This window comes from Apteryx rowi, unplaced genomic scaffold, assembly GCF_003343035.1.
Source record: "Apteryx rowi isolate R43461 unplaced genomic scaffold, aptRow1 scaffold_260, whole genome shotgun sequence".
NCBI classification, from domain to species: domain Eukaryota; kingdom Metazoa; phylum Chordata; class Aves; order Apterygiformes; family Apterygidae; genus Apteryx; species Apteryx rowi.
Window position 1 is genome coordinate 705,349 of NW_020448975.1, and position 21,117 is coordinate 726,465.

General features: G+C 36.8%; 1 protein-coding gene across 1 annotated transcript in view; it reads left to right on the plus strand.

Annotated features, from left to right (window-relative positions):
• The window catches only part of RUNDC3B (RUN domain containing 3B), a 52,752-nt gene that overhangs the window by 16,509 nt on the left and 15,126 nt on the right, over window positions 1-21,117 (plus strand). The window contains exons 4-8 of the mRNA XM_026067662.1: window positions 808-893; window positions 5,819-5,908; window positions 8,897-8,977; window positions 10,561-10,729; window positions 16,511-16,668. Coding sequence (XP_025923447.1) covers window positions 808-893; window positions 5,819-5,908; window positions 8,897-8,977; window positions 10,561-10,729; window positions 16,511-16,668 — 584 coding nt within the window. The remainder of the gene's footprint in view (window positions 1-807; window positions 894-5,818; window positions 5,909-8,896; window positions 8,978-10,560; window positions 10,730-16,510; window positions 16,669-21,117) is intronic.

The following is a 21,117-nucleotide window of genomic DNA, read 5'->3' on the forward strand; positions in this document are numbered from 1 at the left end:
AGTCCATACCTGAAAGGACTTTTAAACTATAATCCTGTTGTTATTGTTATGTTAATCCATATAATTAAACTATAATCCTGTGCACTAGACCTGTCAGGTATATGCATAGTGCAAGCATACATTCTTAAAGGTTATTTTTAAAGTTACTACTGTTATTTGTAGGACTTGTTTGAATAAAATTTTGGGTTTGGACTACAAGCTTTAAGCCACTTGGATTTGATTTAATTTCTGTATATGATGAGTACTTTGTATCATGATATTCCTGCTGAGAAAAATTTAAGGCTGTGGTTTTTTTATACAACTTAGTCAAAATACATTGCTGAGTTATAAACAGGCTTTTGATTATTATTTTTTATTGATCTCACAAATATTTGAATGGATGCAGTGAACTGATTTTTACTTAAATCACCTTTAGGTGGGTTACTGCTGCTTTTATAGTGGAAGTGATTTGACACTTCCAATACCATTGTCTTTGAAACAAAAAGTTTTCTGCCCTGGGCTGCTAGCACTTGGGTACTTGAGATTCTTAAAAGGCTGGAGAGTATAATTAAAATAAAAACCATGTTTTGTGTTTCTCCAAATTTTGGAATGTAATTTAACACTAAAATGTATTTTTTTAAAAAAAACATATTCTATTTGTATTACTTCTATAATGAAGTATATCTTAGCAACAATTTCTGCTTATGGTTATTTGAGACAAACCAGTTATCATCCAGATAAATCAATTTTATTCATTGTCAGATGTAAAGTTAAAAGTGTCACATTCTATAAGATTTTTAAATGTTTGATATCTGTTTTTACTTTCAGGGTCGAGCCTGGATCAGAGTAGCACTTATGGAAAAACATTTGTCTGAGTACATTTCCACAGCTCTGAGAGACTTCAAAACAACCAGGTCTCTAAGACTTGTATTTATGCAAAATTTTTGCAAATGTTGCTTGAGCAGAGGGCTTAGGTTTGGGAGTGAATGTTTCACTTGATTTGTGCAAGACTAGTATAACTAGTGAAAGAGATGTAAACTAGTAAAAGATATCTGGAGTTAATATTAATTGATCAGATGTTAACACAGGTAAAATTGAAAATTGTGTATCCCTTTGTGATTAAAAAAAAACAATGTGGAAATTTGTCTGGAATTCTTGAAAGGTCAAAAGAGAACATAATCTTTCTAAAGAAGGAACTAATTTTAAAAATGTAGCCTGATATGGATAGAAGATATAATGTTCCTTTCAAAATTAAGTATGGTTGATAATTATTTTTTACTGAGTCTTTAGGGCTTTTTTTTTTTTTTTAGAGTTATAAGAACTTTTCCTGAAGGAGAAAGGAAGAGAATTCCAGGAAACCTGAGACATACAGAACAGAATTTGTGATCAGGCATGGCTAGGATTCTTGATGTAATCTGTAAAATGTATAACATATTTTTGTTGTACCCTCTGATGTTTGATGCTATTATGGACATGAATATTCATTGTGATTAAAAAATATCCTTGCAGTTTTGGACTGGTTCTAGAGGACATATTTATTTGTTATATGATGCTTTATCATAGAACAAAGGCATCTTGTAGATCTGTGAAGAAGTCATCTAAACAAGAGTGAAGCTGCACCTGTAACACGTTGTGGTACCTTATATTGAACTGTAAAAGATTTAGATGTTCTGAATGGAATATTTAAACAATAAGAATTTTTTATGTAATGACTTCTGTTGATTTAGGGTATTATTTCTATTTGTAATAATATTTGTCCACAGATCTCAATGTATTTTGCCAATATTAAGATGACTTTGAAACACAACTAGGTAAACTTCCCATTTTATTTAAGTTTCCAGGCCTGTCTTTTTTATTTTATCCAGATTTGCTTTCACTTACAGTAAACAAGAAGCTCATAAAGCAAAGAAACTATTTCTGGTAAAGATTTATTCAAGTTGCTTCAAACTGAAGAGTTACTTGGGTTTTTGAGGGGGAGATGAGGAGGAAGAAGAGGGTCACAAGCAATTTAGTTAAGTAGTACATTCTTTGTCCCTGTTTGGTAGTTCAGTTTGTTTGCTAGTGGATAACAGTGGCATTAGCAGTTTCAAATTCACTTATTTGAGCACGCTAATGTTTCAAATATTTGAATGTTCTTTCAGTGGTACAGCTTTAGAAAGCAAACTTGCTTGTATTCCAAACATAATAGGTACAATGTTTACTTTGTTTTAAAATAATATCTAAAATACATCTAATAAAATTAATAGTTACAATTTCAGATCTTGGTAGTGTGGATTTCAAATCCACTAGCAACAATGGACATGTGCTTTTTCCATGTGGGGTTTCAGATACCTAATAAGTGACTTGATTTTTCATGATGCTTTGCTTTATCATTTTAAATGATATATTGTGCTATATGTATATTTAATATTATATATATATAATATGCATAYATATTACAAATATGTGTATATGTATAATATATATGATTCATTTATCGTGCTGTTAGCACTTCTTAAACCTGGCTTTCTTGCTTAAGTGCCTGATCTTAAGCCCAGTCTTTTAATGAAGCAGTACAATTATTAATGCTGGATCTGCATATTACCAGAACACTTAGTGGGGATTGGATTAAGGATGGGCACATAATTATTCTTCTGTCAAATTGGTCAGCACAAACTTTAATGTGTTAATGCAGACTGGCCTTTGTTTTGGGAGGTGCCAACTGCAGAGCACTGAGAGAAGATCTGTGAGTTTTCCAAGGGAGCTATTGTTTTGTCTGCACTGCTGTAGGTCATTTAAGAAACATGACCACTGTCAGACTAGCACTTGCATTTCCCCATTTTAAGTATGCTGTACCTTTTTTTGTGTGATCACTTCCCAGGTGCCATTTACAAGCTGTAGTGAACATCAGTGCAGGTTGGTACCTGGCAGTGATTTTATAACTCTCAGTGAAAAGATATGTAATCTGCTTGTATGGGGAGCAATGTTTCCAGTTCACAAATCAGACTGTAAAGTCCATCTCGCTTAGTATTCTGTCTCTGATAGTGGCCAGTTTAGCCTCCTGGTACCCTTTTTGAAGTCAAGGGCTGGAAAGCTGAGTCAGTACTTCATAGTTTCAGTGCCAGGACTCTTTAATCTCTGACTTCCCAGAGCAGGCCCTGAGGAAGTCTCCTAGATCTCTTGTTTCTACTGAGAATGTCCAAGGGCTTGGACATCTTGTTCCTATGCAGCAAATCGATGTCTGTTATGAAACTGCAAAAGTAGGACTTCTGACAGTGTGCATTATAACAGAGTCCAGACAGTCTTTGGAGCTGTGCCCCAAAATGTGTCTGTTCTGGATGCTTGCCCTGCAGCCAACTCAGCCTCTCACTAAGCCACCTCAGTACTTTTCAGTAGTTTTATGCAGTTCTTCAAACAGATGGGGCTTTTGGTAGGGCAGCGTTGCTGCCGTTGTATGGCTGAAGRATAGCTTGTCACCAGGAAGCTGGCAACTGCTTGAAATAATACATGGTTAGAATGTATAGGTGGACGGCGTCTCAGTTTCTGTAAGTGACCTCTCCTTGGCTTTGGTGCCGAACAGCCCTCTGTTTCCCTCTTTTCAGCTGTAATGCACAGGCCTGTTGTGGTGATCTTTCTGCTTCTGCTGCTGCCAAGACTCCTTGAACAGGAAATGGAAGTTGTTTGCTTCTTTGCTAAACAGACCAAATGCCTTTCTTACCCTTGTTTACAAATTCTTATCACAAGGCTGTGCAGAGCAATGGTGGATCCTATTTGCCTGCCTTGTGCATAGAACATTTCTACCTGGAAGTAGCTTCTTTGGTGACTGGCAGGAGAAAATTGGAATAAATGGGAAAGGATGTGGAGGTGATGTGGGCAATATAGACTAAAAAATGATTGCTTTATTGGTGGCCATTCTGAAGCGGTCTTCACATCGGGTGCTTAAGCCAAAACAACTGTGCCATGATTCTATTACTTCATACAGTGTTGGGGGACCTACAAATGTCTGAACAAGCTTGTCTTCAAGCTTGTGACCTGTGCCAGCTCTGTAGAGAAATTTGTATATGTCAGGATATGCGAAGAGTATGCTACCTTGCTGATTTAAGGTAAATCTTAGTTTTGTAATTCTTAACACATTGACCAGACCTCAAATCTCAGCTGATAACCATTTGTGAATTAGCTGCTCAGCTTTAATATACTGCATTTGATCCTAAGCACATGTTTCTTTTCTCAGAACTGCTATCATGTGGTTCTGGCTCAACAAATGTGATAAAGAAAGGAACCCTGAATGAAGAAACAAAAACTTAAAAAAAAAAAAAAAATCCTGAGAGTGGAAAAGAGACCATGCACCAAGCTGCCTTACGTGAGGTTTTGGGAACCTGTTCAGTTTCTGGATTTTCATTGTCTTTTTGGGACACTTCTGATCCAAGAAAGTGCCAACTTCTCTGCTTCCACTCACCTTCGTTCTCATTTTTTCTCAAAACAAGCAAACTGCACTCAAAAAAGGAGAGCTCTGGATGTCTCACAGATAATCCTTGTATTATGTAAATGTCCTCASTTAAGCAGTGATCAGGCTCCTGTAGTAGGGAGAACAAACTCTTCGGGCCCATGAATCTTGTGCTATTTTTTGACATCCTGTAGTTTTGTCTCGGAGCATAAATTTACTTTTCTTGAGGTCTGTTAATTGATGCGTTTTAGTGGCAGTGGTGCGGTACACTGCATTTCTTCTGATTCTTAGGTGAACTCTGAACTGATCCAATACCTCTGCATAGGTCCAGCAGCAATGTCTGAATCTAGCTGATTTCCAAATGACACAGTTAGAAAAGAGGGCTAAGACAGCTACGTCAATCATCTCAGAATGATAAACACAGTAAAGGTGCAAGAAGGGACTTAAGGAAAGGCCTGTAGGCAGAGGGAATTCCAGTCTGCGTGGTGTAATATGTGATACACAGGTGCACATACAAAGTTATTCCTCTTTCTTTCAGAGGTTATTCCTTTCGTTCCGAACAAGTGTGATCTGTGTAGTGGATTTGTATCAGTTCAGCACTTACGTTATGGTGTCCTAAACCTTGTTTTTATTTAATTCTGATTGTAATTGCCCTTAATGTTGTTCCTATCAATAGTTCCATTAGAGTCAATTAAGTGGAAAAAGAAAATGGAGGTGTTGATCATTAAGTTCCTAGGTAAGGATTTTGAGATCAGTGTGTTAAGTTTTAAAACTTTGACCAATGGGTGTTTTACAATAAAAAATTGTGTTAAAAGACACTCCTTTAATTTAATTCAATTTAAAATCTTGAAATAACTAGAGGCAAAGAAATGCTAGCATTTGGGTTTTTTTTTTCAGCATGCAATATTCTTAGAACACGTACACTATCTGGAAAACAGCTAATTTGTAATAAGACTGATTTGTGAAAAATAGTTTGAAAAAAACCAATCAGCTACTGAAAATCAGAAGTGAATGTTGAATCTTAAAAGAGCCTTCAAGTAAAATTGAGAGAGAACAATTTTTTTATTTATTATCTTGTATAATTATTCTTCGAATGTACACAGTGCAAATTCTTCCTTTCAGCAGTAAATAAGATATCTTCATCTTTTTCTTTGCATTTTGTCCATCCTAGTCTAATGTTTCTTAGGGCTAATATTATAAATTCTTTTTGCTTTTGTCTGAATGTTTATTCTGTGTTCTGTGGTGTGCAGTTTGTTTGTTTTATTTGAAATGAAATATGAATTCCCTCAGGGTTCACATGGGCTGTTTTTATTTGAATTGGATTTCTCAGTTTTCTGTTAACTATGAAAAACCTTAATACTTAGGACAAAATGGTGGTAATTGAGCTAAGGTTTGGGGTGTTTTTTTTTCTTGAAGGAGATTTTATGAAGATGGAGCAATCGTTCTTGGTGAAGAAGCAAATATGCTTGCTGGTATGCTGTTGGGACTCAATGCAATTGATTTCAGGTATTGAATTTGCATGCTTCATAACGAAATGCTGAAGGGAAATACTTGTAAAGAGATGCATTATGGAAAACATCACTAGCTTCCCTTGATAGTTTGAGAGACAAAACTGATGTATCTTGTGGGGGGGAGCGGCGGCAGAGTGACTGATCTTGAGTAGCTCTTGGAAATTGCGCACTAGTTTACATAGCTGAATGATTACATTGTTTTCAAGACTTTAATACATGGGAGAAAGATTATCAAAAGTTTTATCAGGGAAGATGTATCAAACCTATTTAGTGAAACTTACATTTGAATCTTTTAAAATTATTTTAAAGTTTTAAGGAAAACAAGGCGATTGAGTACATGGTTGACCACTGGTACTCAACGACAGCATTGTAATTTCATATGTAGAGGGTGTAGGTATCTTTAACTTTAGCAGTCTTAGATTTTTAAAAGCATAACCTACAAATGTGTTTAATGTGTGTTATAAGTAACTGCAATTGCAAAGTATTACCAGATTAAATTAATTCACCTTTGAAATCTCTAGCCAGACTTCTTTGTTTTTTGCTATACAATTAATACTGTGTTATTTAAGGTAATGAAGGTGCAGGCATATCTGAGATAATAATGATAAAATCTGGGTTATGAGTCTGAAAAGCAAGCTATAAAGACTAGTGTGCGGATGAACAGATCTAACCTGCCTTGTGCACAGCCATGTTAATATGCTTGGTTGGGCGCTTAGCCTCATACAGAGCCACTGTGGAAGTGGTTTTACCATACAGCATGGGCCAAAGGAGAGTGATTGTGCTTTTCTTTATTCTCCTAACAGTACACTGTTAATGTGTACACTGCAGCAGCAGCAATAATGCTTGTGGCAAACCAGTTTAGGAGAYAAACTAGCAGAAAACAGGACATTCTCAACAGATGCACTAGTGTTTGACTCTATTGCCAAAATGCCTGTAGAGATTTAGTCCAGCTTATGTACCCTTCTACCCCTTTTGGGACTTGTTGGACCCTTCTGTGAGCCAGTTTAATTTATTAAAGAGTAAAAAACATACCCAGCAAGAAGCCTGGATAGCTTTTTGTCATTTGCTGCTTTGGTTCACAAAAGCATCCTATTAGTGGTAGGGATGGTGGGACCATAAAGCTGGGAGTAGGAAAGGAAAAAAGTGCTGAGTAATGTCTTCCCTTTCTGGTGGCAGTGAACCTTTAGTTCAGCTGCCTGGGGAATTGCAGCTGGATGCTAAAGGAAAAAAATAATTCAGGTCTAGCTGCTGAGCTATAATCTCTGTAAGTGCAAGTACCACTGTAAGGGGTGGGAAAGGGAACATCTGGTTGGGGAGGGGAAGGGAGGTAAAAAAGCAGGATAGCTTCTTTTGCCAGCATTTAGCTATTAGATTGGCTTAACTGCATCCTCAACATATGTCCTGAGGGAACAGAAGTGTGCTGCAGAGTGATGAGAGCTAGCCCTGTATGCAGCAAATTCAAATCTTGCCAGATTTTATTAGTTGAAGCTTTACACTGTGTGAAATTAAACTGCTTGCATATTAGCACTATAYGTGGAAGAAGTATAACTATACATGAAGAAGAAGCCTAGCAAGACTAGGTCTACAACCTGGAAATCCTCCCGTATACACCAGTTGGCTGTGTCGGTCTTCTCTGAGCCTGAGTAATTCATACTTTTTGTATAAGAGCTTAGTTATATGAGTGGTTCTAATCCTCCTGTTGAGCTTGTTCTTCCTTTATCCTATGATTTCTATTATGAGCATATTTATAGGCATCTCTTAATAGTATTCAAAGTAATAACTGGTCCTCCTTGGAGACGTTTAAGTTTTTGTCAGTGGAACTCTTAAGAGCCTAGAAAATTTCTTGGCAAAATAGGAGCATAGTCCTACAGGAGCATTTTAATTGTGCTACATATAATTTATTGTATTGTGGTTGGAATGGTGGAGAAGATGTAGTCTTTCTTTGCATTCTATATTTGAGATACTGTCTTCAGTTCTAACAGTTTTTTCTAAGTGTTGATTGGCTTATCTATGTGGGACTGTAAATACAACTTCTAGGGGAAACCTACTGCCCCCCAAGCTGGGAATAGAATCATTATTTTTTTTCCCCTCACAGTAATGTTGAATATTTATCTACTTAAAGTAATTGTGTGTTTTTTCTTGAAAATACCCTTCAGCTGTTTTTCTCAGATGCCACTTAAGTAACTGCATTGTCAAAAATGGCACTTCTCAGTTAAGTTAGTGAAGTTGTGTCTTATCAGAATCTGGTTTTTGATGATAGAGAAAGGAAGAGTGAGGAATTTGAGCCATGCAGAAGCATAATTAATTTTGTCACTTCTGTGTTAATTAAACATGATTAATCTTTTATATCCAGTGCAAAAAGAACATGATCTAGATGACAGCTGTATAAAGCTACAGCCATTTAAGAGTGTTCCGTAAATGTTAGTTCCTAAAATGTTTATCATCTTCCTGCAGCCCAACACCAGAAAGTATCTGAAAAGAGAAAGAGTCTGAAATACTTTTGAGAACTAATCTTTGACTTAAAACTGGAGAATGGTTACATAAGCACTCTGCAAACACTTTTTTCTAAGTGATCTTAGTACTCCCTAAGATTCCCAACTCATCCACAGCTCTACTCTTTCCTTGTTTCTCTTGCTTGAGCTAACTTTCCTTTCTTTTGTTTTTCTCTTGCAATCCATCTGTGTTTTCAGAGTAAAAGCAAATATTTTAAAATCAGTTTTTATACCAATTGCCCTGATTTATTCCCTGATTATGTGGGATTTCTGTTTGTTGGGATTTTTTCATTATCCTATAATGTGAGCAGTGACTTTCATTTAATATTAAACAATCTAGCTCAGCTGCGTAGAATTTCACTGTTAAATACTGAAGTCCTTTCTTAATTTTTGTTAATAATAAAAATCAAATTTCATATTGATAAGATTCAACTACCATTGTCTTTTCATTTTCTTGATATAATCTTATTATTGTTTCTCTGTTTTATCAGTTTTTGTCTGAAGGGTGAAGGATTGGATGGCAACTTTCCAGCTGTCATAGATTATACACCCTATCTGAAATTCACCCAAAGGTACCTTTTATCTTTAAACTGTTTCTTTTATTTCAGTTGCAAGATTTTGCTTTATACTGAGCCTCTAACTGTTCATTTGACATCCAGAACAATATTATCAATTTCTAAACACAAATCAATACAGTTAGCTACCTTTTGCTGTTTCACAGTAGTGGAATTATTACATGACTCATCAAAGTGTAAACTTAATGCTAACTTTGGTTAGAATTTGCAGTTCAGCAGCAAATAAATTTTTGGTTTCCTCAGAAGTTCACCAGGCCATGTTATCCTTTCTCTTGGGCCTTTTCTTTATAGCCATAGCCTTAAAAGTAGTTATTTTGTGAATAAATATGTAATTTTGTGTCTGCCCTTGTACATGGTAAGGTATGACAGATGAGCAGAATGAGCAGTTAGCACATAATAGATAATCATGAGCAATTCTGTATGTAATCTGACCTTTCAGCTGCATTTTACCTCTGTGATTGGCCACATGATTAATAACAAAAAGAATGATCATTATCTAATCAGTTAGCAATTTAGTTTCTCCAAAAAACATGGAAGTTAATGGGATGTGTTCTGTTGCTAGGCTTGCCAGGTTGGGGAAAGCATTTGGGTGTTAGGAGTACTGTGCACTGTGATATAGAACACAAGCTTCAGTGGGCCATCATCTTAGCCAGAAAAGAGCAGAATCACTGGCTTGCTCTTTAAAATGAGGCTTAAATTGCTGAGCCGCTCTCTGACCTTGTAAATGAAGGCTAATGTGTATATTCACATGTTGAGTGCATGGAAAAAATACGCTTCCAAAATATACACCAGCAATGGAAAAATTCTGTGATTCCTTTATAATGAATTATTTGATAAAGTGTTAACATTCTATTATAAATACTTCTAGGAGAATCATGGGGTGGCAGGCATCTGACTACTTAAAAACTAGTGAATGCTGTTAATGAAGTGGCGAGCATAGTTATAAAGGAAGATTTCAAGTGGCTCCTGGGATAAATTAAAACCCTTGTCTTTGAGGCAGGTGTCTGAACTCTCTGGCATTGATTCTGGAAGTTATGGAGATACTTTAATAGTGAATCTGCATACTGTCCAGGGACGTGCTTTTGTTCTGTAAAATAGCAGGTACATGGTCTTCACTAGAACCATGCCATAAATTCTCATGTAAATTACATCGTGATTTAATATAATAACATCCGCTTTTTTATTGTTCTGCCTTTTAGAAACAAATACAATTTATTTGCAGACGTTAATGTTTGCCATGAATTTGTGAAGGAAAGATTAAGTCACCACTTCCTTAGATAGCTAACTGTAATGCATTGGCCCTTTTATAGTCCATGAGGTTATCCCAGCATACAGTTGTCTGTTCTACTAATCTAAGACCACAGATAAAAGCACATCTTTGTCCATTGTTTAGGTGGCTATACAATTAAAAGCTTGAAACATAAGTTGCATTTGGTGGTTTATCCTAACCAACATTCCAATTCTTACTGTTTTACAGAGCTTTTGGTGTCTTTAGGAATAGTAGTGTTTTAATTTCAAGGGGAATTTTACATCTTTTAACTGTACAGTTTTTCATTTGGCTTATAAATGTGATCCTTCAGTTCTGACAGCATCAGCAGTGATGAAGAAGAGCTAAGAACGCTGGGCAGTAGTGGCAGTGAAGGCAGTACACCAGAGAACATTGGTCCTCCTTTCATCTTGGATGAAAACAGTTGGTACAACAAATGCAAAAGGGTAGAACAGAAGTATCRGCTTGCGTTGGAACAGAAGGTAAAAGATCGGTTTTGTGTGGCGGTGATAGAACCAAAGTATACTTTGTGCTTCAGATACAGCTGTGACTGACTGAGGCATTAGGATTTTATAGGTGAAATATAATAAATACAGTTATTTTTATGTTTTTTAATTTAGAGATGATGGAAAGATTTGCTAGACACTTAACTAAATGGTGTTGTATCCATTTAAGTAAAGGTTGAAAAATATATTTAATATTATTTGGCTTCATTTAAAGTGTCTTAAATTTCACAATCTTCAGAGTGTCTTGAGTAATAATTGCATTAAGTGTCTCTGCTCACTGATTTGAAGGAAAAAAGTTTGGGGAGAGGGAAGAGAATAATAATAATGCAGATGTCAGATTTCATAGTCTCATGTAGAAGCTCTCACTTCTCCTTCCCATCTCAAGGCTACGGGCAGTGTATCTTTGAAGCTATTAGGTTGTTAGTTTGAAGTGAACTTGACTGTCCACAGGGATTTCCTCTTCCTTAGCAGCTCACTGTAGAAGTTTGATGCAGGTAACTCCCAATGGAAGGCTTTTATGATGGTACTGATGTCAAAATTTAACATTTAGTCCTACATTAGACAAAAATGATCAGCAGAGAAATCTGCCTAGGAACCAAAAGCAAAACTATCTTCTTAGTTTAATACTGAGATGGGTTTTTAAAAAGACCTGTAGTTTAGGATTTCTACTTCAAGATAAAATGGGGAAGGAAAGAAAGAGTGTGTTTACATTTGATTTCAATAGCTTAGGTGGCATATTTTCATGGAAACCAAAGGTAGTTTCTCTTTCTACCCCCCAACCTCTCCCCAAAATGCAAGTTAAAGGTGAAGGGAGATTGTAGTGTATGTCCAATCTTTTTAATACTTCAGTAGTTTTAAATATGAAATGCTCTTTAATATTTCATAATAGTGCTATATTACAACAATTTGATTTTGGTGAAACTTTCAATGCAGTAAACAGTGTGAAAGGCTGGAATTACATAAGGATGTTTAGAGATGTAATTGTTTCCTTTATTTTAGGGAATCAGAATTATGTCTGCCTTTCTAGCTTCTTCCCTGCCGGGAAAAAAAAGAGGGGCAGATGGAATCTAGAATGGGCCTTCTGACAGTCGGGGCTGAGAACGTTAACTATGATAAACACTGATCAAAATCAGAAAATATTTATGTTACATGTATACTAGTAAACTAATCAATGCTAGAGCGCCTAGGTCCCGGTACCAACTCAGTCACATACATGTTTAAATTATACAAGTGATTCTTGGCACAGTTTTGATCTGGGCCTACTAGTGCTCACAGAGATAATTTCAGGTCACAGTTTGTGAATTAATGTTAGCCAAGGATCATTCTCAATAAGCAGTTTGACTTCAGACATGCTCCTTTGGCACTTGAGTTTTAGTACAAATGTAGCCTGACAGAATATTCCAGAGATGGGACTCTGGCTATGTTTGGTTTACTAGGATAAATGTAGCTGTGGACTGCAAAAGATCAGTGCTACTGTAGAATGGATAGAATTAAAGTTGATAGAATTAAAGTTGATTAATGTATGTGAAAGAAGCTAGTTAAGGTTTTTCTAAGTAATAGAAAAAAAGGCACACTTGATGTGGGATGACAGATGTGAGAGGTTCCTTTTTAAAAATATGTATACAATTACTTCTATTTTATTTTTGTCCCTTGTGATGCTTCTTGTTACTGAAGTATGATATTATTAAATGTAGGCATACAGGTTGCTAGTATCATCTTCTCAGCCAGTATAGGAGTGGTAACACTTTCAGTGGGGAGCGAACAAAGATATTTTCCCTGCTTTTTGTAAACCAAAATGTGCTGTTCAAAATGAATCTCTTCAAATACGTAAACAAAATTGAAAACCTTTCCCTCCAAAACCCAACAGTCCATGAGGCAGAACAACATGTTCAAGACTGTATTTCATTCCTGTTTCTAGACAAAAACATAGGATCAATTTAAATTCCTCTTTTTTTCCTAAAGATTGTRAAATATTTTGGAGCTTACTGAGGAAAGTGTCAGCAGCTCTGGAGAAGCATTGAAGAAAGAAGCATTTTTCTTGTTACATTCAGATAGTTCCTTTCCAAGGAACGATGGATTATTATGCTTTATCAAAGTTGTGAGACAGATATCTGTAGAAACAATGTTGAAACATGCTGTCCAAATCCACTAGCCAGATTCACTAGGTAACTACTTATATGAAAGCACAAAGATCTTCAGTGGCTGTAGCAGCAAATGGAGGTTTCAGCTTATTCATGAGTCTAAGAACAGGAAACATTTCTCTTTTGTGGGAAGCTATTTTCATCTGCTGATCTGATATTGAGTATTTCAAACTTTTGAGCATTACTATTAAAATAAGCAAATCACAGTATTCTTTGCAGCATTCTCTTAATGAACTGCTGACTTCTATAGTCAGTCAATGCAGAGGTGAATTCAAGTCAGTCTTATCTTTTAATTCTTTGAAGACTTTGCAGTTAATGCAGCCTTCTGAATGATAGCTGCTCTGACAGCAGTTGCTACCTTCTTAATTATCCTCCTTTAGAATTCCTGCTCCAGAATTGCAACAGCAAAATGACTTTTTCTTCCATCAGATAGAAAATTTTCTGTTGTCTAATTTTCATTTAGGACCTACCTGTCAAGTTTTGCTTTAATTCACTTCAGCTATGTCTGTTCTATCATAAATTGAACAAATGATTATTAGAGGCTAAAGATGGATTATGGGATAGAGCTYCTTTCTTGACTGCTTCTCTCCTTCRCTTTTCAGGACCCTTTTCATGGCAATAGATTGCAACAACAATTGAGTTGCACTCAGTGCAGTAGGTACCAGTTCATCAGAGGTAGAACATTTTATTTCAAACTCAAGAGGCTTTCTGACATTGTTTTTTGGAAAACTGGATGTTTGTGACAAAAAAACAAGTTAAAAATATTTTTAGTGACCGATAGTCTGATACATCCTTCTTTTGCCCTATTGGCATTCACTTTGCACACACAAACATAAATTCCTTTTATGCCTCCAAAGTAAGTGTATCTACCACAGTCATTAATACTACAGGTGAATGATGTTTGCCAGGGTGACGATATGACAAGTGACTGGATTTCAGGTGAGATCCAAGGTATCTGTGTCTTGTGTGAGTTGTTTGAATGGTGGAATAGAATCTGGTGTTATTGTACTAAGGTAAATTCTGGCACTGCTCCTGTTGGATCAACAGTGCTATACAGGTTCAGACCAAGGATCCATCTATCCTAGAGCCCAAAGATCTTGGATCTTTGCCAAAAGCAGATTTGTAGGGAAGAGTAAAAATAGAGCAAATGTTTATGTAATATTTTTCCTCCAGTACTTTCCTGGCCAACCCAAATCAGCTCAGGGACTTCCTGAAGCTGATGTGGTTTGTCGGTTTAGTAACCTGCAATGAATCTCTCTTCCAAATACTTGTCAAGTATCCCCTTGAGCCCATGTAAATTTTTAGCATCCAAATGATTTTTCTGGCAGTGTTCTGCATATCTACCATCTGTTGTGTGAAGAGCCACCTCCTTTCCTTTCTTCTGAATCTGGCTCCTGTTAGCTTCATTTCATGGTGCCTAGCTCTTGTATTTAAAAAAATGAGGAACAGTCAGTTCCTTCCTGCCCTTTCCATGCCACCCAGGAAATATGAGGAGTTTGTCTTTTCCAAGTTGCCTTTTCCAAGTTGTGTCTTGGCCAGATTAATGAATCATAGTTTACTCATTTGTTATGTGGAAGTCGTTCCTTATTCTGGAATGGTATAAGCTGTTCATTTTTGATGTGGTAAGCTCCCAAATTATGTGATTCTGTGAAATTCTTTATGTAGTGTTTATAGTGGAATTTCATATGCTTTCTCTAGTGGGATACATCTCCCATGTCACTATAGATACAGGTGTTTACTCTTCATAATATTCTGTTACTGATACTGATGTTACATATCTAAAATTTTTTTGTAAAATGTTTATTTGACAGTTCTGAGAGACAGGAAATTTACATATGTTTTAATGTGTCATTTAGTGCTTCCAAAGCACTAAGAGTGCTAAGCAGTGTGTTAACAGTCAAGATAATAGTAACATTTGACTGCACAGAACTAGGCATACTGAGAAGCTCTCAAGACTCCTTGCAACTTTTACTGAGGCCAAAATCAATTCTTATCAGATGTTAAATATATCTAGTGGGGATAGAACTGTATGTAATCATAAAATCATAGAATCATTGTGGTTAGAAGAAACCTCTGGGGTTCGTCTAGTCCAACCCCCCCCTTGCTCAAAGCAGGGTAAACTAGAGCAGGTCACTCAGGACTGTGTCCAGCTGGGTTTTGAATATCTCCAGGGATGGAGACTCCGCAACATTGCTGGGCAACCTGTTCTGGTGCTTGACCATCCTCACAGTAAAGAGGTTTTCTCTTACATTTAAATAGAATTTCCTGGATCCCAATTTGTGCCCATTGTCTCTTGTCTTTTCACCGGGTACCACTGAGAAGAGTCTGTCTCCATCTTCTTTACACTTTTCTGTTAGGTATTTATGCACGTTGATAAGGTCTCCCTGAGCCTTCTCTTCAGGCTGAACAGTCGCAGCTCTCAGTCCCTCCTCATATGACAGATGCTCTAGTCAATTAATCATCTTTGTGGCAATGAATTATGTTACTAGCATTTCCTGACCAGCTAATGTGAAACCTGGTTGCTTATTCAGCAGGACTATGCCTGTTTTGTGGCTCTATGAAAACTACTCTTTTTTTTTTTTTWAATTTATTAATAACATGTTTAACAGATGTTGGCACCTTTATATACACTTATAAAAGTGTTAAACATTTTTTTGAAAGCTTCAATGACTGTGCAAAATTTTACAGGATATAYACTTATTGCATCTAGCTTTAACTAAGAAAGGCTATTAATAGGAAGATACTAGCATCTGACATGCTGGGACTCTGCTGGAAGAAGACAAAGAAATAGCTTCTCCATATTGTAACTAGATGTTTAATCTGTGAAATACTCAGTGACCAGCCTGCCATCACAGCTACTGTTAAATGCTCATATTATGGACTTTTGTAAATGACGAAAGTCATAGCTTGGAACGTGATGAGGGTTGCCCCATATCTTTTATAATGTCATCTGGAAAAAAGATGGCATAAGTGCACATGCACATTCCAGTTATAAATGTCAAATATCACTAAAAGAAGTAACTTTCACCAATTTTTCTACCTTATGCTTGACTGTGGGTGAATCTTCATTTCAATAAGCAACTTCCTTGTCATTTTAATATGTAATTTGGTCCTGCAGCTCTCTTTTCAGAGAAGGAAGTTTTCAAGAAACTGTTTTTTGGTGATAATATCAGATCCCTTTAATTAACAGTGTAGATTCATTCGTCTCTTGTCCTTCTTAAGCAATATCTAACTTCCAATATGTGTTACAAAAGTAGTGGAGTTCAGTTCTTTTTCTTGTGCTAGTGACCATTTTTTGTTGTTTGTTTTTGAAGACTAAGTTAGTGTTAGAAAGCCTTTATCACTGTATTTTAGAGTTTCATGCTGGTGCCACTCCTATCTCACTGTTTCATTCATTATTCCATTCCTCCTCTGGAGTACAGATGACCAGTAATAAATACATGATGTTCTCAGTGCCTATTAGAAAACACCATACTATTCTTAAGTCAATTTATTAGTCCATTTAAAAAAAAAAAATAGAACTGTATGCATCTTAAGCCAGAAAACATGAACATACATAATGAAAACTTTTTTTTTTATAGTGTTCCTTAAGGCTTTCTAACATTTATATTTCTAGGGTTACCTTGAAGAGTTGGTACGACTTAGAGAAAATCAGCTGTCTGAATCTGTCTCACAGAATAAACTGCTGTTACAAAGAATTGAAGATATGGATCTAGCCCATAAAATGGAGAAGGAACAGCTGGAATATATCATTGTGGAACTGCAGGACCAGTTGTAAGTTAGTGTAATGGAGAAACTTTGTTAGAACAGTATTATTTAACTTATTTAACTATATAATATGAAGAACTTCTTGTCCTGGGGATATGAGCCAAACTTCTTCTTAAACAAATTGATTATTTCTGCCCTTTTTTTGTTCTGACAAGTTTTATATTCAAGAACAGCTATCCTGAAAGCTGCAGTAGTGTAGGACAGAATAATTTTAAGTTTTTTTGCAAATCTGAAATAACTTACAGTAAACTTTCTTAAATTTTTAACACATTTTTCTAAAATGTTCTTTAAATTTTATTACTTCCAGCTTTACGGCTACTCTTAAAAAAAAAAAAWTACTGGAAGCAACTTGATTTTTGAACGCTTTTCAAAATGTTAGGGAGGCAGAGAAGTAGAAGAGGGCAAAGAAATATTTATTTCCTTTGTAAAACTTCTGTCTTATTTGTGTGTGGTTCAGACACAGTAGAAGTTCATCTGGTAGTGCTAAAAATACTGAAACTGATGAAAGTTTGCTGCTCGCCCTTTTGTCAATGTAAGCTAAGAGGCTAAACCACAGGAAGAAGTTTAAATCTTTTAATAGCGTATGTGGCTTCTAATATGATAGATATTTGCGTGTTTTACAGTYGAGAAGTAGTTCATCCTCACCGACCTCCTTGGGGGGTAGGGAGGTACTGTCCTTTTGCAGATGGACTCCCTGGTATTGTTTAGAGACCCAGATAGCAAACAGCTCACTGTGAGGTGATAAATTGCCCTGGGTCTGCTATAATACACATCTGCAGTAACGGTATGTTCCATTCAGTTCACGACAAATACAAGATAAGTTATTTTACCTTAGATCTGGGGTGATCTGTATGTGTCTGAGCCCTGAAGTAAAATGGAAGTCAGCTGTGGCCTTTGAAATAATCCAGAATGAGAATATAAGGATGGCTTAAGGGTACTTAGGTTCCCTGTGCCTAGTGTTTTGTAGAGACACCACCCAGGAGGGTCTTTTCTATGCAGTAAAAAGTAATTCTGGCTAGTAAACAAAGGTTGGGGGGGGGGGTTCCCTCTATCTTCTGTTAGATCATTTTATTGCTAGTGTTTGAAATGTTTCATCGTTCTATGAAAATCCCCAGGAATGCAGCATGTGCGTTTTATTTATGCCAATTTCAGACTCAAGGAAAAAAAAACTTAATTTTTTTGGAGTCTTAGTTGTTTTTTGGTTTTGGTGGTTTTTTGTTTATTTTTTTTGGTTGATTGTAAGCTTTTGAGAGGTACCTTTTCTAGAGGACTCTTCTGAACTTACTGATATGGCTAATAACTCATACTTCTTTGGCCAGCCTGATTTTTTTTGGGGGGGGGGGTGACCTTACTTCTGCCCATTTTGATAGTTGGAAAATTTGAACATTTGGATCCTCTATTAGTTTTCAGCCAAGCTATACATGATCAGACTGTTTTTAAGATCTCAGTCTTTGGCTTTTAGTTTTGTTTGCTGGCTTCTTTATGTAATGGCTTAAATTCTGGAGCAATTTCTGTGGTATCTTGACAGGATGTTCTTGTATAGCTTCTTGTGAGACACTGCAGTCAGGAGCTGGACTATGCTAGAGATTTGGAGGGAGAAATATAATTTTGCAGTAGTCGTTTGAGCATAGTGTGCATGTTGGATGAACTCTTCCTAAACTGAGTAGGAGCCCCTAGTTTCTTATTTGGGTGAGGGATGGAAAAGAATATTCCTAGAAGGCTTCTGTAAGGGTCCAGCGGGGGCGATGCCTGGACTCCCAGCAGGAACAGATACACAAATACAAGGCACACTAAGGTTGATGCTGAGCATTTATTACCTCTGCGTCTGAGTGGGGGTTCCCCAGTGATTTCCCGATCGAGGCAATAAAGGAGCGGGAGAGTCCCTGGCACGGCTGAGCATCCGTCCATGGCGAGGAATGCTGGGGGGGGCACTATACGTGGTTTTTGTGTACTATACACATGCGCAGTAAGCACATTGAACTCATTGCTAATCTTGAGTCAAAGCCCAGGTGCAGCACCACGCTGGCATAAGCCCAGCTACATGGCTATAGGTCAACATGCCCTGTTGATGCTCCTTTTCCCACAGAGTGGTCTGGCTAGCTTCCATCACCTATCTCCTTGACATTCTTCCGCACTTTCCCATACAGCTTCCAATAGTGAACACCAGTCAGAATTAACATCTTTTAATCATTCTTTCAGACTTGTTCTTTTTCTGTGTTTGGGTTTTTTTGTTCGTTTTTGGGGAGTTTTCCCTGACAAAGGGTGAAGTGCTGATCTGACAGACCATGTTGTATCACTAATGTATATGAAATGAGTCATGAGTTTTGGCCAATTGCTTTTTATGATCCAGCCATTTTAGAACAGTGTTTATGGAATTCTCTATCTTAGTGCTATGCTCCCCTACCATTAGTAGTATATGAATGTGTGCTGTAATCTTTTTTGGATTTTTTACTAGCAGCTAAGAACAAGTTTGGGATTGTAATTCTGCCTATGTTATATCAGTGCTGAGGCATTTTACGTTGATGTTTGTAAAACACTTTGAGATCTGATTTGGGGTCATTTGCTGTGTAATAGAAACTATTATAAATAAACATTCTATATTTTCTTTTTAATGATGCTATTCTATTCCACTTGCTGTTGCTGCTAAGGTAGCAAGTTCTATTGCTTCACATTTCTATTGATACGTACTTGTTGATATTTCCAAAATGGTCTTTCACACGCACCCCAGACAAAATGTTTTACACGTACTCACAGCGGATGTGGGCAGAATCTGAATCTACTTTTAGGTCGGCCTCCAGAAAAAAACCCACAGAAACAGAGATCTGACTTTCTTGGCAGTATAGGTTGTTATTGTTGCTGACTTGGAAATCAAATAACAGCTGTGGAGTCAACAAGGCCTTCAGCTTATAAATCAGGTTTGATGTAAGGCGTGGAATAAATATGGAGATGGGAGACTGAAACAGCTTAGTCAGAAGTCATTTTTGTCTTGCAGCTGCAATGAAAAACTTTAATGCTCTACAGTTCTCGATAATCTTAACTTTGTCTCACAAGCCCAAGTATCCAAACTACAATGAACACAGGTTTAAATGTAGTTAAAAGACGTTTCATGGATCTCATGAATTCCAGTACATGAAAAACAGTGAAGTTGAAAATTTGTCAAATTAGTTATTCACACAAAAGTAAAATTTTTGTGTGTGTCTTAACTGAATTGGATTTCTTAATAATATGCCCAGTCATCTGGGGACTGGATGTCTCACTTTGCTGGCAGATGTCTGATGGCAAATGAGGTTAGAAAAGCAGAACTGCACTAGACCACCTGATTATCAGCCAGATATGTCTAAACCAATACACAGCTGATCGAGAACAGCTTGCTCTATTACCATATTTGCAGCATCTGCAGATGAAGTGATTGCCTAGTGATATGTGTCAATATGTAACGAGAGTGATGAGGCATATTCTGGCCCTCATCTGCTTTCTTCAGATACATCTGCTGTCACTGTTGCAGGGAGGAGACTTAATATTGTGGTTCTGTTACCTGCTAAAAGTTTTCAAAGCAAAGGACAAAAGTGGCTTTGAAGCTATTTGCAGTGTCATGTATCAACAGTAATGGGAGCATTTATAGACATGGTTTGGGATCCAGTAGACCTTATAGAAGTTGTACCTGTGACCCAATTTGCCTCTTAGTGGCTAAAGTAATCCTGCAGTCTGTACTGCTGCAGCATACTGTTGGACCTAATCCTTTAGCCRTTCACTTAATGGCCCAGTAAAGAGTATGTTGTTTGCCTGAGATGACTGATTACACTAATTTAAAAAAACCACAAGTCTGGTTATGCTTGGGACTTTTTGCAGTTGAATATTAGAGAGCGGTGCTTTTGGCTCTGCTCTTCTTTAGAACAAGCATATTTGAATGGTGGGGCAGTTCTTAAAGCCAGTGCTTAGAAGCAACGCCTCTCAGGAGGCCAGCCAAAAGAAGCCTGGGATCCGTGGAGTGTCTAACTGAAGAATACGGTTTGGATTTCATAAATTTCAAAATACAATGGGGGAGAGAGCGAGAGAGAAAAAAAAAATCGAGGAACTTTTTGCTCGTGGAGTATTCAAAATGACAGGGCAGCCATTTCTTCCTCCTCTAAGATCCTGCACAGGGATGTTGGATGTCTCTTGGAGGACTAGTTAGCGCAGTCAAAGAAGTGACCAGGCAAAATCTCAAGCAGTTTGCCCGCAAGAGCCTTACATTAAAACTCTTTTTCATGGTTTAAACAGGCTTTTTTCTCCCATAGAGTGATTCTTGATCTTTCTTTTGGCTTACACCCTGTGATCTATAGCAAACTTTCTCTGCTGATCCATCACCTTAAAGTTTTAAGTTGAGATTCTGTAGCTGAAATTGATATTTACATGTTAAAAATCAATGTATGATTAGAAGAGAGATTCCATCAATCTCTTGGGTAATGACTCATC